The 19678-nt window shown below is 43.3% G+C and overlaps 1 protein-coding gene across 2 annotated transcripts; it reads right to left on the bottom strand.

The window, feature by feature from the left end:
* Positions 1–844: 844 nt before the first annotated feature.
* txnrd3 (thioredoxin reductase 3) lies at positions 845–19008 on the bottom strand. 2 transcript variants are annotated; one of them, XM_069169433.1, is made up of 16 exons: positions 18569–19008; positions 17749–17809; positions 15940–16049; positions 14070–14177; positions 13716–13788; positions 13498–13617; positions 13210–13352; positions 12685–12800; positions 10194–10419; positions 9743–9835; positions 9098–9174; positions 7337–7493; positions 6558–6665; positions 6180–6275; positions 5778–5912; positions 845–4811 (listed from the first exon to the last, which is right to left on the bottom strand). In XM_069169433.1, exons 1-16 carry the CDS (start codon positions 18683–18685, stop codon positions 4749–4751), a joined length of 1803 nt encoding a protein of 600 aa, XP_069025534.1. In that variant the 5' UTR covers positions 18686–19008; the 3' UTR covers positions 845–4748. The 2 variants fall into 2 exon arrangements, with proteins under 2 accessions (XP_069025534.1, XP_069025614.1); XM_069169513.1 differs by having other exon boundaries at positions 13435–13617; positions 18569–19004.
* Positions 19009–19678: the final 670 nt, after the last annotated feature.

Genomic DNA, 19678 nt, shown 5'->3' on the forward strand with positions numbered 1-19678 from the left:
TTTCTGGAAGTGAGAGAAATATTTCCTTTGAAAGCCACACCCGGCCCATTTCAAGTAAATGCATGTACAATCAAATTAATCAATAACCATGTTAAACAGCCTACAGTCATATATTCGAAATCCACACTCTGGCTTGAACTCATTATGTCATTCAGGTTAATAATTTGCAGAAAGCCCAGTACAAAGGGATTTTCCAGTCATTGTGTGACAGCTGTAACATATGTGGGATTTGATTACGTAAGCACACGGTTCACCCGTAGCTTATCCTGGCCGCTGATAGGGAGAGTGTTGAAATCAGCAAGTCATACTGAGACCTGAGTGATTTTCGACTTTGTCTGGGATCACATTCCACCTTCTTTCAACTTCCAGCACACTTTCTGACATCACCTGCAAAGCTTCTGTCTGCAGCAGGAAACAAAGGAAACTCTTGGTCTGCTTTCACTGATGTCATTTTAAGAAGATATTTAATTGAGAAATTTAATTTAGCTCCACTGTGATTTTTTTTTTTTTTTTTTTTTTTTGCCTGCCGTGATTAGCTTTTTCAAATTTGACTTTCTTATCGAAAGGTGGTTGTTGCAGCAGTTTGAAGACAGCCTGGCAACAATCAGTCTTCGCAGAAGAATTTTAGGCAGGAAATAAAAGCTACTGATCTGGGTCACGAGGCAGAGATACTGGGAAATGTAAGAATCTGATCTTAGATTCATTTTGATCAACTATTTTTGATGTATTCTCTAATCAAACACAGAACCACCATTCAGTATCCTCAAAACAACAACCGCAGACAAGCTAAATAAATATAAAACGTCAAAGAAACACAAAACAAGCATAAAGAGAGGCAAAACAATGACAAGGAGGGTTGTTTAATAATGTTAAATGACAACAAGACACATTAAGAGCTTACTGGTGGGAATTGTTGAATTGTTGGGTTTCTTTGTACAATTGAATTGAATTGAATCAAAACACAAAATATTATCACAGAGCGATGCAAAGCAAACTCAATGAAAACAACCCCAACAGGACATTAAATGACAGCAAAGACGGTTGCTTAATGGCTTTTAAGGGAAAGACAAATAAAGAGGCAAAACATAACCGCAGAGAGGCACACAATGACTACAAAGAAACACAGTGACCAATAAACAACTACTTTGACTACGCTCTAATCACCTTGGAATGAACACACAAAAGAAACCGTTTTCATTTTAAGATTTTCATTCCAGTGATGTGCTCATTGTTGAGGTCAGAAAATGGTCTGATGCACCAATGAGGCCACCAAGGAACAGTGAGGTCAGGTACCTGTTATTTATTTTTTTTACAAAAATAATTTATCTGCGTTTCTTTTATTAAAAGGAACCAACTGCATGTTTGGCCTAAAAATTTAAGTCGCAAGTAGTCATTTAATTGGGAGGTTTTGGAGAATTAAAACTTAATTCAGTGTTCAATCAATTTCTTAAGGAAGGTTTTTTTGTTTAGCTGATACAGTGATACTGTTAGTCCCTCATTCCTTGGGGATGTAAATGAACTTCATAAAACAGGCTTTTCAAGCTTTACACAGGCAGCAGGAGCTCGTGTACAGCGTCCTTCAGCTCGGAGCCCTTCAGGACAGCTTCAAAAACCACTTCAACGGGCCTCTGTTTTGTGTGCTACCAGCATAACAAACACCAGTGAATCAATTAGCTCGTATCGCTGATAGATTGTCCTCAATGAAACGGGTTTTAACCCAATAATACTCATCAAAGCCCCAGTTGTCATGGCAGCCCATGCAGGTGACAGCGTTTCTAGATGTGAGCCCGTGAACCCAAACAAAGGCTTCACACCAGCCTCGATGCTATTGATCAGGACCGCCACTTGTGGAGGCTGAATAGTCTCACAGACACACAGAGGAAATGATGCTATTATTTCCCCACGGCTCTCTGATGCAGCTGACGAGAACAGCCTGCCCACTTCAATGGCATTACTTTGATCCACCGGTCTGTACCCGTGTCTGTGCGGCCCTCAAAATATCCTCCCACTTCGTCATTTAAACTGCTGCTGCAGTGTGACACACGTGGCATGAAGGCCACTGGAGCTATGAAGCCCCAAAGTGTGCAAAATGAAAAAAAAATAATAATAATGGTATTACAAAATTGTTCATGTCAGTTATTTAATGAATAAATTGTAAAATAATTACGTTTTATTTTTTTTTATACCGTGACCATTTCTTGAAATCATCTAATATCCTTCATATCACTTAAAAGTCCAAAAAGTAGAGTTAAAAAAATAATTGGTCCTATATTACGCATGTGAATGTTTCGTATGTGAACCTCCAGGATTCATTTAATTGTTTTCGGTCAATGATTTGATAATCAGATGTGAGTGAGCACCTTTTTTTTTTTTTTTTTTTTTTACAATTTTTTTTTACAATTTTTTTTAGAAGAGGCATGTATCAAATTCTACGTCTTCATAACAAATTTGTAAAAGTATATCTTATAGAAGAGCAGAAGAACCTTATCCCGTCTGTGAAACACGGTAGTGGTAGTATCATGGTTCGGGCCTGATTCGCAGCATCTGGACCAGGACAGCTTGCCATCGTTGCTGGACCAATGAAACCTGAACTACACAAGCAAATTCTACAGGATGACGTCAGCACATCCGTCCATCAAAAGTAATCTCAAGAGAAAATGTTGGTCACGCAGCAATACGAAGCATACAAATCGTTCGACCAAAGAATAAAGTTGATGTTTTGGAATGGCTAAGTCAAAGCCGTGACTTCGGTCCGACGAGAACGTTGTGGACGGATCTGAAGCGAGCAGTTCGTGTGAGGAAACATACTGCCCTCCCAGAGCAGACGCTGTTCTTTACAGCTGGAATTCCTCCAAGCCGAGGACTGATAAACAGTTACTGGAAAAGTGTAGCCGCAGTTATTGCCGCACAAGAGGGCCACACCGGATACTAAAGGCTAAGGTTCACATGCTTTAATCTTTTTAGTTGAATTCTCTTTTATCTGCTTTAAGGACTTGTGCAGAAATCTGATGTGCTGGGTCGTATTAACACAGAAAGAACACTGCAACTGACGTTAAGAACGGCTCTCCTTCACTTTGATGCTTATAAATAATCAAAACTCACAACACTATCACACACGGGTATTAGGTTTTGGGCAGCAGCTGTTGTTGGGAGTCTTTATTAGTCGTTGGAGATCCTAAAAAGTTGCATCCATGCAGTTAAGTACAATAATTCCAACTAAACAATTGGGGTTTTATTAGATGAGTTAAACACCGTGATTAAATTGAATATGCATGAGTAAGACTAAATTATAACTTGCCATTTACAGTTAGTTCCAAACTAAGAGGATTGTCCTGATGTACTGCTTCATTTGGGAACCGTCCTGCATACGAACACTAAACCAACAATAAAATATTTGTAAGATAATCAGTCATTTTTACTCAGGAAAGTGATTACTCTGCAGAAACCTGATATGGCATAAAAAAACAAAACAAAAAACCCAACAATCTCATTTTATGTATTTTGAAAGCCAAGTCTGCTGCATTTATGGCTTCAGGTCAACCTAAAACTACTCTGAACAAGTGAAAGTCGGACAACAATTGAAGGTGAATCCATCCTTTTATTAAATGTTGAGAGGAGTAGTCTACAGCGGTTGGACACCAACGAACAAGTCGTGTATACGGAATGATGACAGGGTCATCCACTGACAGCAGTTGGGAGGGCTGTCCTCTAGAAGATTGAATATCTCTTTTACAAACACGTAACGCGGCAGCAAACAGCAAGAGGCAACACAACAGGCATTAAATTAATTGAGAAGAAACACAACAGTCAGTACAATTCGGGTCGAATTTTCCATTCGGTGTTGTGATGCAGCACTTCGAAGGGTTTGAAAGGTGGGGAGGTTTGCGGGCTCTCGGCACCTCGGAAGAGAACGAGTCGTCTTCGAGGGAGAAAAACTCTTGTGTGTCTCCACGTGGCAAAGTGAAGTATTGACAACATGTATACGTCTCAAATTCCTCTTATAGCCCCCCCCCCCCCCTTGGAAGAAGACCGTGTGGAATGATGAAGGCGTGGCGATCACCGGCACGCACTAGAGCCATGCATCCATTCAAACCCTGGTCGTGTGCCAATTTAAAAAAAAATAAAATAAAAAAAAAAAAAAAATCAGTCCATTTCAGAGTTTACACCCTCTGTTATACTGGCTGAATGACAAGCAATTGAAGTTGGGGTGGGGGTAGGGGTAGGGGGTGGGCAGGGGTTGGGGGTGGGAAGGGGTGTTGGACGAAGGGTTCGGGCGCCCGTCAGGTGCTTCTGCAGAGGGACATCGATCCTCGCCCACCTAAGCGTTTTAGGTTACGGGCCAGGACGTCACAAACAGCCCAAACACACACGTGCACCTACTAAAGAAGCGGCGCGTGCTTGGTGCTCCTCTGACAAAAGGACACGCCGGCGGAGCCCGGTGGAAATATCAGCAGAGTAACCCCGCCGCTCAGCAGGCCGCCCTCGTGTAGAACTCCCCCCCGAGTCGGAGCCTCCTCGGCCCTCTTTCAGTCACCTCTCAGCTCCTTAAGAGAGTCGAAACGAAAGCTCTCGTCCGGCTCAGACGCTGGCCACCGCGGCAGGTTTGTCCCGGGCAACAGCAACACCGCCGCAAACCGGGCGGCCGCAGGTGACGCCGAGCTGGAGGCCGGAAGCGGAACTAAGGCGAGACCGTGGTCGGTGCGGGAGTGTTACGCGAGAGCAGCCCGCTAAACGAGCAGGGTTTAACCTCAGCAGCCGGCCTGGGCGATGTCTCCGCCGGAGCTCTTGCTCACATCCAGAGTGGTGAAGATCTGGAAGGAAGAGGGGGACATGCAGAAGAAGTCATGCGGTGCACACCCTTCGTAATGCACGTGAAACATTTTGGAGTTCCCCCCAGCCGTCGCCGTGATTGCGTTGTCGCAATAGAAATGCAGAAACTGCTGGTGGTGGGGGGGGGGGAATGAACTTAACGGTGAGGGAGACCGCGGCAGGAGCGAAAATGGGCAATTAGCGGCGTAACACATTAAGGTCACAGATGAGTAACGCAACGCTCTAACAAAGCTGATTAACACAAAGCGTGTATCAGCAGCTACTGAAAAAAAAAAAAAAAAAAAAGAAAGGTTAGACATTTAAACAGCTTGTGAAATCCTCATCCACAACGTGATGAAGGAAATTCAGACATGCTCATGTTGGCGCAGCGAAATCAATCCCAGAATCTGGCTGAAAAACAGGAAGCGCGGTGGCTCGTGACATTTGCAAAGCTAATGAGGTGGTGGGGTGACTTGGACCGGTTATGTCCTGCATGACCACATCTGATATCCGTTTGATTGCAGCATGCTTGTTGTGCACTTCGTCTTTGGTTATGCAGCATTCTGTCATTTACCGACCCGACTGGATAAAACAGTTTTGTTACTGATCAGTCTGATGAAAAGTTCCTGGCTGTTTCTCTCTCTCTCCCCCCCCCCCCTCCCCCCCTCCCACCCCCGTTCTTAAAACACTGGCTGCATTTTCACAGTGAAATGTTACCGTTGAATTCTTCCTGCGGGTAAACCCGCGGGACGGAGCCGAGCAGTTTGACGGTTTCCTCGAGACAAAGTATAATTCAATATTTCGTCCCTCTAATCAACCGTTAATATTGATTACTAATCTCCGTACTGATAAGCGCGATTGTCCTTTCGGCCGTACCCGCGCAGCTCGAACCGAAGAGGGTGAAATGTATAAAAAAAAAAAAGTAAAAGATGAAAGACGGCCATATAAAAGGACAGTTGTCTCCTTACCTCTGCACAGGTCGGGTGGATGCCGATGGTGCTGTCCAGCTGATCCTTGGTGGCACCACATTTCATGGCTACGCCGAAGCCCTGGGTTACCTCTCCTGCATTCGGGCCCAGGTAGTGGAAGCCTATGACTCGATTCTGCAGCGGGACACGCTTACGTCAGACATGGCCGCACGTATTACGTGGGAATTGTTGAATTGTTGGGTTTCTCTGTGCAACGCTGTGACGTTTCCGCCGCAAGGACTTTTAACATGAGCGCCATGAAACAAGCCGCGTTGCGATTTGTCGCCGCGTAAATCAAATTGAATTGAAATCGAAGAAACACAACGAGGAGCTCGAGCCGGTCCGAATTCGTACGACGTGTGAAAAAAAAAAAAGAAAGAAAAAAAAAAAAGACGGTCTTACGTTGTCCAGTTTATTGCAGATGAGTTTGCCGTAGCATTTGTTGTTGTCCCTGCCGGGCAAGGTGAACTCCAGAGGCCAGAAGAGACTGTGGAACACCTGAATAGAATCCAGACACGGCGGGACGGTCAAGTGACAGTAAAGCAGACACACAACACGAGAGCGATGACTGTCCGAAACGCTTGAACAGAAAGAAAGTAGAGTTTCATCGTTAAAAGTACACCCGCACAGCTCGGGTTACTGTAAAACGGTGTAATACGACACCGTGTCTTTTCCTCGCTGGCACGCTGCCGAAATCCCACAACGGCGCCTTGAAGGGAAAAAAAAAACCCGCAGACGGGACAGGTGACGCGGATACCTTTGAAATTATTCAGGCGTTACCTCGATGTTGTCCTGCCCGTACAGCTCGGTGGCTCGATCCTCCGACAGGCCGCAGGAGCCGTACTCCAGCGGGGTGAAAACAGTGGTGGGGACGTTGATGTAGTCACACTGTACAAAACACAAGACAATTTGTTTTTGTTTTTTTTGTGTGTGTGTAATGTTTGCCGGGTGAAAAAAAACAAAACAAAACAAAAAAATCCTCTTGGCTGGCGGTCGTTCGTCGGTTATTCCAGTGACGGTGGACGGGGGGACAGACGTCACATTAGTTAAGGCGGGTATGAGTTTCGGGAGTCACGCTGCAGTACCCGACATCAAAACGCTGCACGGCGAAGCGAGTAAATGTTCAAATACTTCGCGTTCGCGACGATGCTCGCGATGATGTGCGCGACCACACGCAGCTCCCGATGACGGTATTCACCCTCCTCGTTTTGTCATGTTGGATTAATCAGATTGTGAACGCTACGTGCTGCTACTGTGGACAAACGAAACGGAGCAACGATGCAACGACCGAAAGAATCTCGACGCATCAGAACTTGAATGTCCACGCTGTTTGCGGTAAGAAGAAAAAAATAAATAAATAAATAAATAAAAAATTCACTTCCGGCATCAGTAGCAAAATGTCAAGAGTGTTCTCCGGTTTAAGCGGGGCTCTCCTGTCCACAATGAAAACCCCGGGGTTTTTAATAAAGCGAAACACTGTTTGTTCCTGCGTCTCACCGCTTCGCAGCTCCGATTGGGAAACGGGTTACCACGCACGTTGTCTGGAGGTGCCAACCAACCTTAAGTGTTGCGCCCCCGTAGAGGCGTCGGGCCAGCAACTTGCCAGCCTGGATGGCTACGGGCGTCAGCTCCCACTTGCCCTCCAGAATGTCTCCGATGGCGTAGATGTGGGGCACGTTGGTCTGCTCCTCATCGTTCACTGGAATCTTTCCATTCCTGGAGGGCGGTGGCGAGAGGGTCAGTGAGGAAACGCGGGCGAGGGCCAGTTGATTTGTACATTTCAACAACAAGGCAATTTAAAGTGCTTCACATAAAACCATTAAAAGCATCAGGCATAAGAAAAGGACATTTTAAAAACAATTAAATAAATAATAATAATAAAAAAAAAGAATATCACATTTATTTTCAATTTTGCCTCATTTGAAGCTGTAAATGACATTTATCTCCCCCCAACTTTTATTGAAATTCATTTCTGGGTGTGATAATAGATAATCAATTACAGGCCAACCTAAAAACAAAACTAAAACTAAAAATAAAAATGTGCCTTTATTGTACACGGTATCCTAAACTGTTTCCTTATAGCCCCGACTTAGTGTGCGGTGGTGTGGGGAAATACGTAAGAATCGAATGAAATGCAACTTTCATACTTCACTGAAGAAATATGCAAATCATTTATCATAAAGCCACATTGACATTAAAAGCAAACATCAAGCAAAAAGTTCCCTGTCCCGTTTTACTTGTGTCAAACAGGATTTGTACTGTAAGAAGGAAAAATGACATGACTGTAGAAGTGTTTATTCTGCATTATTGTGCTGTATTGTTTCCAACTTGGGGTATCTGAATAATTGCCAGATTTGTCTTTTTATTTACAATTTCTCGCCTTATCGTCTCTGCTGCTGATTGTGGGTAAGAAAAAGAAGAAGAAGAAAAAAAAAAGGTGCAAAATTGTAACTTATTTAAATAGGAAACAGAACATTTCTATACTCCCATCACAAAGCAGAAATAAATAAAGCGGGACTAAGGTCCTGCTGAGGAGACTGGAGAAACAGAGCTATAATAGCATTTATATAAGCCAACCTTAATATTCTGCGCTGATCCAGAAACTGGCCGATGGCCCCTGAACTCAGTGGCCCTCTGGCTCCGTGTTGGCTTCATCTGAATATTACTATGGTCATGAGACTGGGGCATATGACTCGGAGCGTTCTTTTAAGCTGCACTCACGCTGTCTTAATCCCTACTGGCCTCAGGCTGAACCGTTTAGTCATTCACAAAACACTGACGAGATGAAATCCTCCAACAACAAACAAACAACAAAAAAAAGGCGGCATTTTCTGCGCTAAAACGAAGAATAATTGCAAGATGGCCAACTCGGCAAGAGCCCTTTAACGCGGGATACGATTTTCTAACTCGGCCTCTGACATTATAAACGGACAGAAAAGAGAAACAACAGGAAACGACCAAAGTCATTACATTACCAAGAGTCTAAGCAAATTAATGCAACGTAATGGCACTGGAGCAAAAAGCCCTTAATTGTACATGTATCCATTCTATGCCTGCTGATACCTGATAAGCAGCTTTCTCATCTTACCAACAAGTCACTCCTTCTCTCTCTCTCTCTCTCTACCAAATCCCCCAGCACACTCACACGACCCCCTCCCCCCCCCTCCGGCAGAGAACCATGGGACAGCAAGAACTGCTGAATCACCATGACTATACACGGAGTCTTAAAGGCGCAGCTCACCGCACATAATGGGATGAATGTACATCGTGTAAAAAAAACAAAACAAAAAACAAAACATGAAACGGGATAATAAACTTACTTGGGGTTGACTTTGACCCCTGTCTTGTCCAGGCCTATTTTGTCCGTGCATGCGTCCCGACCCACTGCTATCAACACCTGAAGAACAAACAAACGACCTGTTCGGTTTTAAGGAAGTCCCGAACGTTGCGAGAACTTAATTTGCACAACAATGGTTCGACGTAAAAACTGTGAAAAGAAAATGTTATTGCATTATCCTTATCTCCTACTTGGCTGAAAGTAATCATTTCCTCGATCCTCAATCCTTCTACACAGTTCAACATGAAACCAGTTTGACTTCTGAACATTATTTAAAACATGGAAGATTTCTTCCCTTTTTTTGTGACCGACACCAAAAATTGGTGGCCACCTTTGGATTTTACTTTAAATAATATGTGGGAAGAAAAAAAAAATCAAACCATCTCAACATCAAAAATTTGCTTATTATTTACACTATAAATAAACCATATTTTAAACTTTTTTTTTTTTTACATGATTGCTTTTTTCAAAGTGTATTTTATTTATTCAATAACTGGCACACTTTTAGGTTTCCATACAAATGGGGAAAAAGAGCACCAGGAATAACTTCAATAGCATTCTACGACAGTAACAGCTGTCACGGATACGAGAGAGAAGGTGCAGATGAACTGATAAAATGACCACGTACGGTGTTGTACTCCTCCTCGATGACCTCGTCGGTTTCCGTCGACTTGGACGTCACCTTCAGCCTGCCAGGAGTTCCGGATTCCAGCTCCTCTACCTGACACGTATAAGAGGGTAAAATAAGTGGGACAAAAAAACAACAACAACAACAACATATGATGCCAGATGGCACAACAATAAATCAAGTGCAAATTACACACAGTCCAAAGTCTACCAAACCCCCTATTGACTTTGCAACCAATTGGGGACTCCCTTTAATTAAGATTAAAAAAAAAAAATTGTTTTGAAGTGTAAAGCATGCCCAAAAACTGTCAAATGAAAAAACAAAAAAATGACTCGAGACACATGCCAGCATTCTGATGCTTCGTTTCCAGAGCATCTAACCCAAAATTTGAACCGATTAGTCAGGTCAAAGACAACACTTTCACACAAAACCGTTCTCTTTTAACACTCACCTTTACAGGGACATGTTTGCGGAGGAACTTGACACCGTGGCTTTCCATGTGTTCTCCAGCACGGTTGGCCATGTCCTGGTCAAAGCCCCTCAGCAGGATGGACCGCACCATGACGGTGACATCGAGCCCCAGGCCGGCCAGGAAGCCGCCGCACTCCAGGGCCACATAGGACGCCCCGATCACCAGGGTCTTTCCCGGGCAGTAAGGCAACGAGAAGAGGTCGTCGCTGGTGGACAAACACAGAGGAAGGGTCGGTGTACAGAGCAGGGCAAAACGTGAGAGGGCAAATATCAGACGCTGATAATACTGTAAGTAATAAGTGTCCAAGTGGTTATATTTTGGACCCAGTCGCCAGTTGGCAAAATAACTGGATTCTCGTAATGTGGGAAAACTTCAAACGGAAAAGTCAGCATGTTCCGACTAATGTCAGCGCGACGTGCAATCAATACCAATCGGTAAACAGTGTTTCATATTTCTGCTTATCTTCCCATTTTCATGTTGGTGGAATAGGTTGTGAAAAATAATTCAACTAGAATAATTACTGTTAAGTAATTTAGTAGCTATGACTAAGAAAAAAAAAGGTTTTTCTGGTTTCTTGTCTAGCGGGTGAAGGCTCAACACTGAATCCTTGAGTTGTAGTTAACAACTCCAAAAACTCCTCTGCAGCCCATTTTTGGGAGTAAGACCTTCTTGACCTGCAAAGGACTGGATGACCAACAATTTCCTGCTTCTCAATTTAAAAAAAAAAAAAAAAAAAATCCTTCCTCAGCGTGACACAGAAAAGCTCATTCAAGCATTTGTTACTTCTAGGCTAGATTATTGTAATTCCTTGTTGTTAGTATGTCTAAATTACTCATTAAAAACCTTGCAGTTGATCCAAAATGCTGCAACAAGAGTACTGACGGGATTTAGCGAGAGAGATCATATTTCTCCCGTTTTAGCTTCTCTTCACTGGCTTCCTCTTAAATCAAGTATAGAATTTAAAATTCATCTGCTGACTTACAAAGCTCTTCATGACCAGGTTCCATCTCATCTCATAGATCTTATAGAACCATATCATCCCGACAGAGCTCTTAGTTCTCAGTACGCTGGTCTGCTTGTGGTTCCCAGAGTTTACAGAAGTAGAATGGGAGGGAGAGCCTTCAGTTTTCAGGCTCCTCTCCTGTGGAACCAACCAGCTCCCAGTTTGTGTTCGAGAGGCAGAAACCCTCTCTAGCTTTAAGATTAGACTCAAAACTTTCCTTTTTGATAAAGCCTATAGTTAGGGCTGGCTGAGGTGGCCCTGAACCAACCCTTAGTTATGCTATTTTGGGCCCAGGCTGCTGGGGGACCTCATGTGAGCTTCTTTCCTCTCACTCCGTCACTTCTCTATAACTCATATCTCACCATTACATCTCATTAACTTCATGCCTTTTCTCTCCCATAGTTTTTGTCTTATCGTCTGTTGTCTCCATTCAGTTCCCTCGCTCGCGTATTTTCTGTTCTTTCTTTTGCAGATGTCCCGCCATGGAGCTGCATGTCTCTGTCCTGCGCTTGTCGTCTCCACCAACAGTTCTTCTCTTCTATCTCCATGCTGTCCTTTTCTCTCTCTGCTCTCCTCTCACCCCAACCGGTCGAGGCAGATGGCCCCCCACCTCTGAGACTGGTTCTGTTGGAGGTTTCTTCCTGTTAAAAGGCAGTTTTTCCTTCCCTCTGTTGGAGGTTTTTTTTTTCAATTAAAGCAGAGTTTTTCCCTCCTCGCTTATGTGGAAATTGATGCCCCGAGGAAAGGCCATCTGCTCAGCGATTACAGCGCGTTTGCTTTCACTCGGCCAAACACATGTTGAAGAAAACAGTGAAGTTCATGTAATCAATACTTGGTCTGATATGCATGAAATTCAGCATATTACTTGTAGTCTGATACAAATTGTGCATATAATCCCATTGTGCAGAATGGAGATTATCTGGACCTGCAGATTCTTAAAGGCCTGAGGTGTTGCAGGTAGTGATCTGATCTTCCTGGTACAGACCAACAGCTCAGAAAATAAGTGTTTTACTTGCAACTGATATTCAGCAATTTCTTTACAAACACTCAGTTAGCTCTGTGTGTGTTGACCAATCAGTAACATCTGCGTCATTCTAGGATTAAGAGGGTAAACCGAATATGCCAGGAAAGAAAATCTCTGCTCCACCTTCAGAATTCAGGTCCTTCACATGTCAGATTTGTATTTTGTTCTCTGCTGTCCGTTGAGAAAAAAAAAGAAAAAAGAAGCTGTGTAACATGCAGTTTCTGCTCGTCTTTGTTTTGGTTGCTACAAACCCAGAAGAGGCTATTTTGTAAAAGATATTAGAAACAAAAAGAAATCTACGACACACACACACACACACACACACACACTTTATTAGACATATTCTGAAGCCGCCCACCGGTCTAAAAATGAGCTCTGGATGGGGCTTCCGGTAACACAGCATTTGACTCCATAGGGCTGGGTACTCGGCATTGTGCGCTCACCTGGTGATGCAGTACTCCTTGTCTCCAGGGATGCCCAGGTAGCGTGGCCTCTCGCCTGTAGCCAAGATGAACTTGGCCGCTGTGTAAAATGTCTCCTTCCCTCGTTTGTTTGTCGCCTGTAAGTGAACGCGAACAGGAGCCGAGATGTTGTTGAGGCAAACCGTACCAGAAACACACAATGTTACAATGTGCACCTCTTTTTGCCTCATTAAGTGATCAAGCTTCTTGATATGCAGGACTTTTTTTTTTTTTTTTTAAATAGCTACTATTTTCTTACTGTGCAGATGTGATTATATGTAGGCAGCCAAAGGTTCAAGACAAACAAAACAAAACACTGATTACTACAACAGTATAGACATAGGCAGAAAGTGCAGAAGGAAGACTTTGTTCTGTTACGACTAAAAAGTTGCATATTATAGTTATGGGAAATATTGCCTGGTAAATCTTCTAAAAACTGGTACAAAACCAGCAATCAACAGTGAAATGTCTGAGTTTACGGATGCTTCCTTTAAATGAGCCATTTACCTTGATTTTGTGTGGTTCAATGAATTCTGCGTAGGCGTTGACGTAGTTGACATTCTTGTCTTTCAGTGCTACCCTGTAGCCCCAGTTCAGTGAGCCGATGTGGTTGTTCACTGCCGTCTTCATGGTTTCCCAGTTGTGTTTCACTGAGGGGAGACGAGACGCTCGTCAGTGGAATCGGTGGAAAAGACAACGGGGGACTCCTGAACGGGCTCGTCTCTGATTTACCACGCCACGCCGGTGAGACGTCCCCCCTCCGTGACCTCCGGGGTCGCTGCTCTGACCTCTCACCTGTCTCTTCAAACTCCCAGCCGAACTTGCGCGCGTCCCTCATGGCGGTGCCCAGCATGGCCGTCTGGTGCATCAGCTTCTTGGGAATGCAGCCCACGTTGACGCAGGTTCCACCGAGACCTGATCGCCGCAGCGGAGCACACCGACGCGGTCGGTTAGCGCAGCCAAACAATGCAACAACGTGCGTTTAGTAGGTTTCATCAAGGGAAATATCTCACCCCATGTGGTTCCTTTTGGTGTGGGAACAACGTAGTCCAGGACCATGACCTTCTTCCCTAATAGAGAAGCTTCCTGTTGTCAACAGAGCAGAGGCTTGTTAGAATAGATCAACTCGCACGATAGTTTAAATGACCTGGGACTTTTTCGCCTTGTATAATCGCAGTCTGCATGCAAGGAGAAAAGACTTTGTGGCTTAAACAGAAGTAATTACTTATTGCAGAATTACAACATCCGCTTTAGTTTCGCACTGCTTCCGTGACAAATTGCACAACAGAGATACCGCCACCATCGCCACCATCGCCACCATCGCCACTACACGGATGACATGAAAGAGTTGCAGTTCATCTCGTCACCTTAGAGCAGGCCAGGCCTCCAGAGCCTCCTCCAATAACGATCAGGTCGTAGTCATAGGCTTCACTGTCTCCGCTCAGGAGCTGCTTCAGGCTGCCGTCTTTATGGGCCTGCAACAAACATTAAAATACTCAGTATGGTGATCACGTGGCAATAATCTGCACCAGCCATTTCAAATATAGTTCGAAAGAAAAACAATGAAATCTTGCGCTGAACTCTCTCCAACCAGCTGTCAGACGTCCCAAATATCCACGCTGATATAGTTACTTATTGGCCAGTTCTGCCAATGCAGGCTTTCATATAGTCCGCTAGTCACTGCCGCCTGACGCACACAGTCACTGTGGCATCACATCCAGTCAGCAATAGCTGCAGCACTTAGTCCGAATGAACTGGCGACTATTTTGATAATAAATGCCTCGTTCTCGGTGGGTTTTAAAGAAAACACTTCCAGCTTCCCGGAATGTTTAAACTCATATTTTCAATAATACATGGACTTGTCCACAGAAAACATCTGAGCATATCCCTTTGGGGAAATGTTTCACTGTCATCTGATATTTATATCGACCAAGTGATTTAGCGACACACAGTCAACACAAAGGCTGTGCGAGCCAGTTAACAGCAAGAATGTAGTCTGGTCTGATTCTACTATGATAACTACTCGATAACAGATTAGTTTCAGTCATTCTGCAAAAATAACTTTTCAAATGTGACAATTTGCTGCTTTTCTTCGCTCTGCTGTCATTTGATTGGCTTTGGGCTTCTGACTCTCGGTACTAAATGATAATGATAGTCGCGGCCCCACCGAGCACATGGTCTGACCGATTTTGTCAACCGATATCAGTCGATCGCAGATATATTGGTATCCGTGTTGGCAGATCTGACCTTTTTATTACGCAATATAACGCAGAAAAATATGCTTTGGGTAAATTGTTGTATTTGTATTTTTTATATGGTTATTTACAAATATTAAATTCCCAGTGAAGTTTAACATTTTGTAACACCGATGTTTGACGTAAGTGTGGACAATAAAACTAAAATATCCTGCATTTAGTACATATCTTTGACACAAAAGTGTTTCATAACCACACTTGAGGACTCATTACAAAAAAAAATGTGTCTATATATACTGCGTACGCAAAAGATATCTGCAGATACATCAATCAGGCGGTACTTTTCCCACTACGTTTCAGTTGGACACACAAAAATAGCACATTTCGGGGGGGGAGGCACATGCCACTAACGCCAAACTCAGGGTCGACTCAACCGCTTCATGTTGCGTACAAGCCAATAATGATCTATTAATAGTATCCAAACATTATACACATGCAAATGCAGAGAGATTACGGTTCACCGCAACGTCCACACTTCCCGTTGATGTTTGATTATCAGCTGATGATTTAATGTCAATATGTACCAAGGGGCACACGTAAATTAAGGGCAGCTGTGCTTACAACAAAAAAAAAACAAACAAAAAAAAAAACTAGGGAGTTCCTGACACCAAGCCCACTACTTCCATGCGCCTCTGAGGGAACAATCACTCTTAGTCATCATCTCATTGCAAATATTTGATCAGAGATCACCCGCGGCTCACTGGCACGGTCTCCTGGCACACCTACATGTTTTTTTGAGAACACCTTTTTCCTTTCCTGCCGTCATAAAGATCTATTGAATATTCTCTTGCTTTAAGATTAGAAGGCAAGAAGACACTACGCACTTATGAGTCATACTTCAAACAACCGAGTGGTTTCGGAGCTTATCCGGTACCGAGAAGATATGCATCATGTACGGTGCAAGAATCGGGAGCGCCGAAGTACGCGACCGTCAAGTAGATCCACAGAGATAGCACGCGGACCGAGGACTTTAGTCGCTTACCTGCATCGTTTTGTCGCAGCCGCCGATGTGCGTCTTGTTGATGAAGACATTGGGAACCGTCTTTTGCCCCGTCATCTCCAGCAGCATCTCCTGGTAGTTTGTTCCATCCTCTGGAAAGACAGGTTGACGTTGTGCAAGTTCAATACAATATAGCGACACTACATGGCGTACCATCAATTTGAACCATCCCTCCACTGCGTCTACTCTTCACGCGGCAATGCTTCACCCACCTCTGCGTATTGTGTTGGTTTTGACTAATAAAACACAAACAGAATGTGAGGTGTTTTGGCACTTGATTTGTAAATTGTAGCTACAGAAAAACAACCTGGGGTGTATCTTACCCCCTCTTAGCTGCATGGAAACTAAATAAATGCACCATAACGTGATGCAAATTATTTGGTGTTAAAATGGATTATACGGAATACATATTGAATAGAACGACTGGTTTAGGAAGTGGTATTCCAGGTCAAGTTCCTCTTAATAGTGTGTATGTAGCCAGTTCAAACCTGCTGTTTAGTCTCTTTCACCAGTGACTGTTTACTAGTAACAGAACACATAGCAGCACTTGAATTGCACACTATATAAACACTTTTCTGCTTCGCAGCAAGATGTCTTACAGTCGCCTCACAAGACCTTAATAAACTCAAGTTTCATTTGGCAGGTAAACTTTTCCAAAAGTTTTCCCCAAAAGTCCTATCAATCCGGCTGATGTTAGTAGTGCTACAGATTACTCTAAAACCAATGTCCTGGTTTCATGCTGTGTACTATGAACAATCATAAACTTGATACTTGATGAGTCTGCCAGTCTGTAAGTGACCTATCTTCTATTTCCCTACAAGTTCCCTTCTACATTACATCTGGGACTGTGAGGGAAATAACTCAACAAGACAAAGCAGAGAGGTTAGAGATTAAAGAGATATGGCACAAGGCCATCTTCAGTGAGTGACTCAGCACATTTTGTGCTGCTGCAAAGGAAGACCACAGTCACAGTCTGGCCAAACACAGCATACCGTACTACTATATCGTGAACGGCAACTTTTAAAAAAAAAAATGTTTTACCAGAAAACTATGTTAAATAACATTGATGGTGATTGATTATCCATTACTATCAACACTGGATCAATATAAGCCCCACACACACACACACTAAATGTTGACATAATTATGAAACCAGAAAGAAGCAAAAAAATTTCTGATTTATTATCCGGTATCTGATTTCTGTGTTTAATGAGCTTGTTTTTCTAACCCCTTTGCGGCAACAAGTGTAACATAAATTTGTTCAGACGGAGAGCATTGCACGCTTCACCCGATTCACCAGTCAGATGTACTCCTCATTTTCATTTAGAAATTACAAGCACCACATTTTATACATTGTTTACGTGGACGTACACCGCTTAAAAACGTTACATGGAGGTTGGGTGTTATTGATGTAATTTCCAAACTGTCACTAGTTTTTTTTTTTTTTTTTTGTGTGCGTACAAACAGTCTAGATCTGAAGATGTTGCTGGTTTGAGCCTCACAAACAAACAAGGGCAATAATCAAGAAAAAAAAACAAAACATTTTTTTTTACAACATGTTCCTGCATGGACGCAACACCAGCAATTACCACATTCAGCTCTGATGAAACATAAAACGCTGGACTGAATGTTAACTTCCATGATCATTTTGTGCAAATCTAAGCCTGCCTCCGGGGGGGAGGGGAGGACACTATCACCATACCGCTCTCAAAACATTGCAACAAATCGGGTGGGACATAACAAACAGAATTTTCTCTCAACCACAACCTGACCAAAACATCTCAATCTTACCCAAGAGATCCAACTCCACCACACTGCAGTCGACTTTGAGCTCTTTGAACAAGTCTTTCACCTGCAGAGATACAATTGTGTGAAACATATGTGTCAGTTTCCCGAGTCACAGGAAGCATTTCTCAAAATACACGAGACCCCCAACATGGTCATTTTATATCAGATAATACGCATTCAAAATTAAAACACTCTCCATTCATCGTTTATATTAACAATCGAAAACTGTTGTGGTCTAATTCGACCTGTGTGAGCCGGTTAGGTGCGTGTCTTGTGTTTTGAAGTTGGCAGAGGACAGCGTTTAAAATAATAATAATGACAATAAAGTGAGAACGACAAATTAACCAAGTGCTTTATTGTTAACAGGACGTATGCCGGTTTGACGGAGGTCTTGATAAATACGTGTTTCGTTAGCTCGGAGTAAAATGTTACGCAATCTAACTTTAAAGAGTTGTCACATGAAGACGAGCCGCGGTCGGACTCAGTTTGACAACACTTGGGTATATTTCTGCGGCACACTTCACAATGACGGAAGTACTGTTTGCCGTTCGTCCTTTAAAACTAGTAAAAATAAATTAATTAATTAATTAATTAAAAAAAAAAAAAAAAAAAAAAAAAACTAGCACTAAATAGAAATAAAGTTTACATGCAGCATCCTACAACCCGGATGTGCTGGCTTGCGTTGAGGCAGCGAAGGCCAAGCCAGCAATTAGACGCAGCCCGTCCACTTCGCGGGATAAGATGGAAGTTTCCGACCGGCATGTAAAAAAAAAAAAAAAAAAAAAGCAAGGTCGCCCCATTTCCACAAAAACAAATCCCTTACCTTAACACAATACGGACAGTAGCTTTTACTGAAAACAATCACTTGATTGCAGTCAATAAGCTTCTGTATCCGAGATTTGAGTTCATTCTTCCCGGTGTCATTTTCCATGGGAGGCATTGCCGAGGTGTTTCCGTCCGCCTGCGCGGGGCGAGCGTCTGTCTGTCGGCAGAAAGGCTGGAGATACGGGTAAAAAAAAACCCAACAACAACAACAACCAAATCGAGCCGCACCCTCTCTCTTTCTTTCTTTCTTTCTTTCTAAATAAACGCGCAAATGTCTGTACGTCTCTTGGTTCTTTCTCCTTGAGGAAATGAGAGTAAACACCCGGACCGCGGCTGTGACCTCGGCTCCTCTTCTCCCTCCTGCTGTCTGCAGCTCGTCTGTCAACCGCGCCAAACGTCTTTCACCGCTTCTCGTCGCGCTCACTTTGGGTACGCTCGATCTGAGTCACCGTGTCCGCCCGACATTTTATTGCTCGTCATCGTGAACAGGCAAGAAACTCCGCCCAACACAGCCAACTTCGCTCAGCGAAACGCGCGCGCACGTGAATACGTCACGAACTCGGCTATTTACATACCGTAAATGCACCAAAAAAAAAAAAAACTAATATTATCCCGGAATATTCTCTGGAACATCAAAAAAAATATTTAGAACTAAACGAGCGTTTACATAAATAAATAAATACATAAATAAATAAATAAAGGCCTCTGCTTGTTGGGGTTTACGATGAGAGGAGATAGGGGGCCTACAGGCGCCTCTGAAAGACAGCTTAATCCTAATTTAAGACATAAGTGAAACGATGAGGATCTGAGTGCGAGTGCACTGGGGGTTTTATTATTGTTAGCAACTGAATGTCAAGTCAATAACTAATCATCTGTTTACTCTGAGTACTTCAGCTTTGGTATTAAAATAACATTTCTATGTGTCTGAGTGTTGATCCTCGAAAGGGGACACATTTATACAGTAGTTTGATGTCTACCGCCATCTGCCGGTGGAAAGAATCTATGACAAGTAACAGGTGCACTTGTATGTCCAACCAACTTTGAACTGCTATTTCCCTTCTCAAGCGCTCTTCCTCTCCCCAACAAAATATTCTGTTTTATAGACAAT

This window comes from Embiotoca jacksoni, unplaced genomic scaffold (assembly GCF_022577435.1).
Source record: "Embiotoca jacksoni isolate LCO1_2020_lvr unplaced genomic scaffold, fEmbJac1.0.p SCAF_1, whole genome shotgun sequence".
In the NCBI taxonomy this organism is placed as follows: domain Eukaryota; kingdom Metazoa; phylum Chordata; class Actinopteri; family Embiotocidae; genus Embiotoca; species Embiotoca jacksoni.

Bases quoted from the DNA above. Each gene is read 5' to 3' on its own strand.
- txnrd3 (XM_069169513.1), bottom strand. From the start codon at position 18,685: ATGCCTCCCATGGAAAATGACACCGGGAAGAATGAACTCAAATCTCGG. The intron at 9,175-9,742 runs GTACGTGGTCAT...TTTGTTCTTCAG, and splicing joins TCGAGGAGGAGTACAACACC to GTGTTGATAGCAGTGGGTCG. The intron at 6,666-7,336 runs GTTGGTTGGCAC...TGTTTTGTACAG, and splicing joins ACGGGGGCGCAACACTTAAG to TGTGACTACATCAACGTCCC.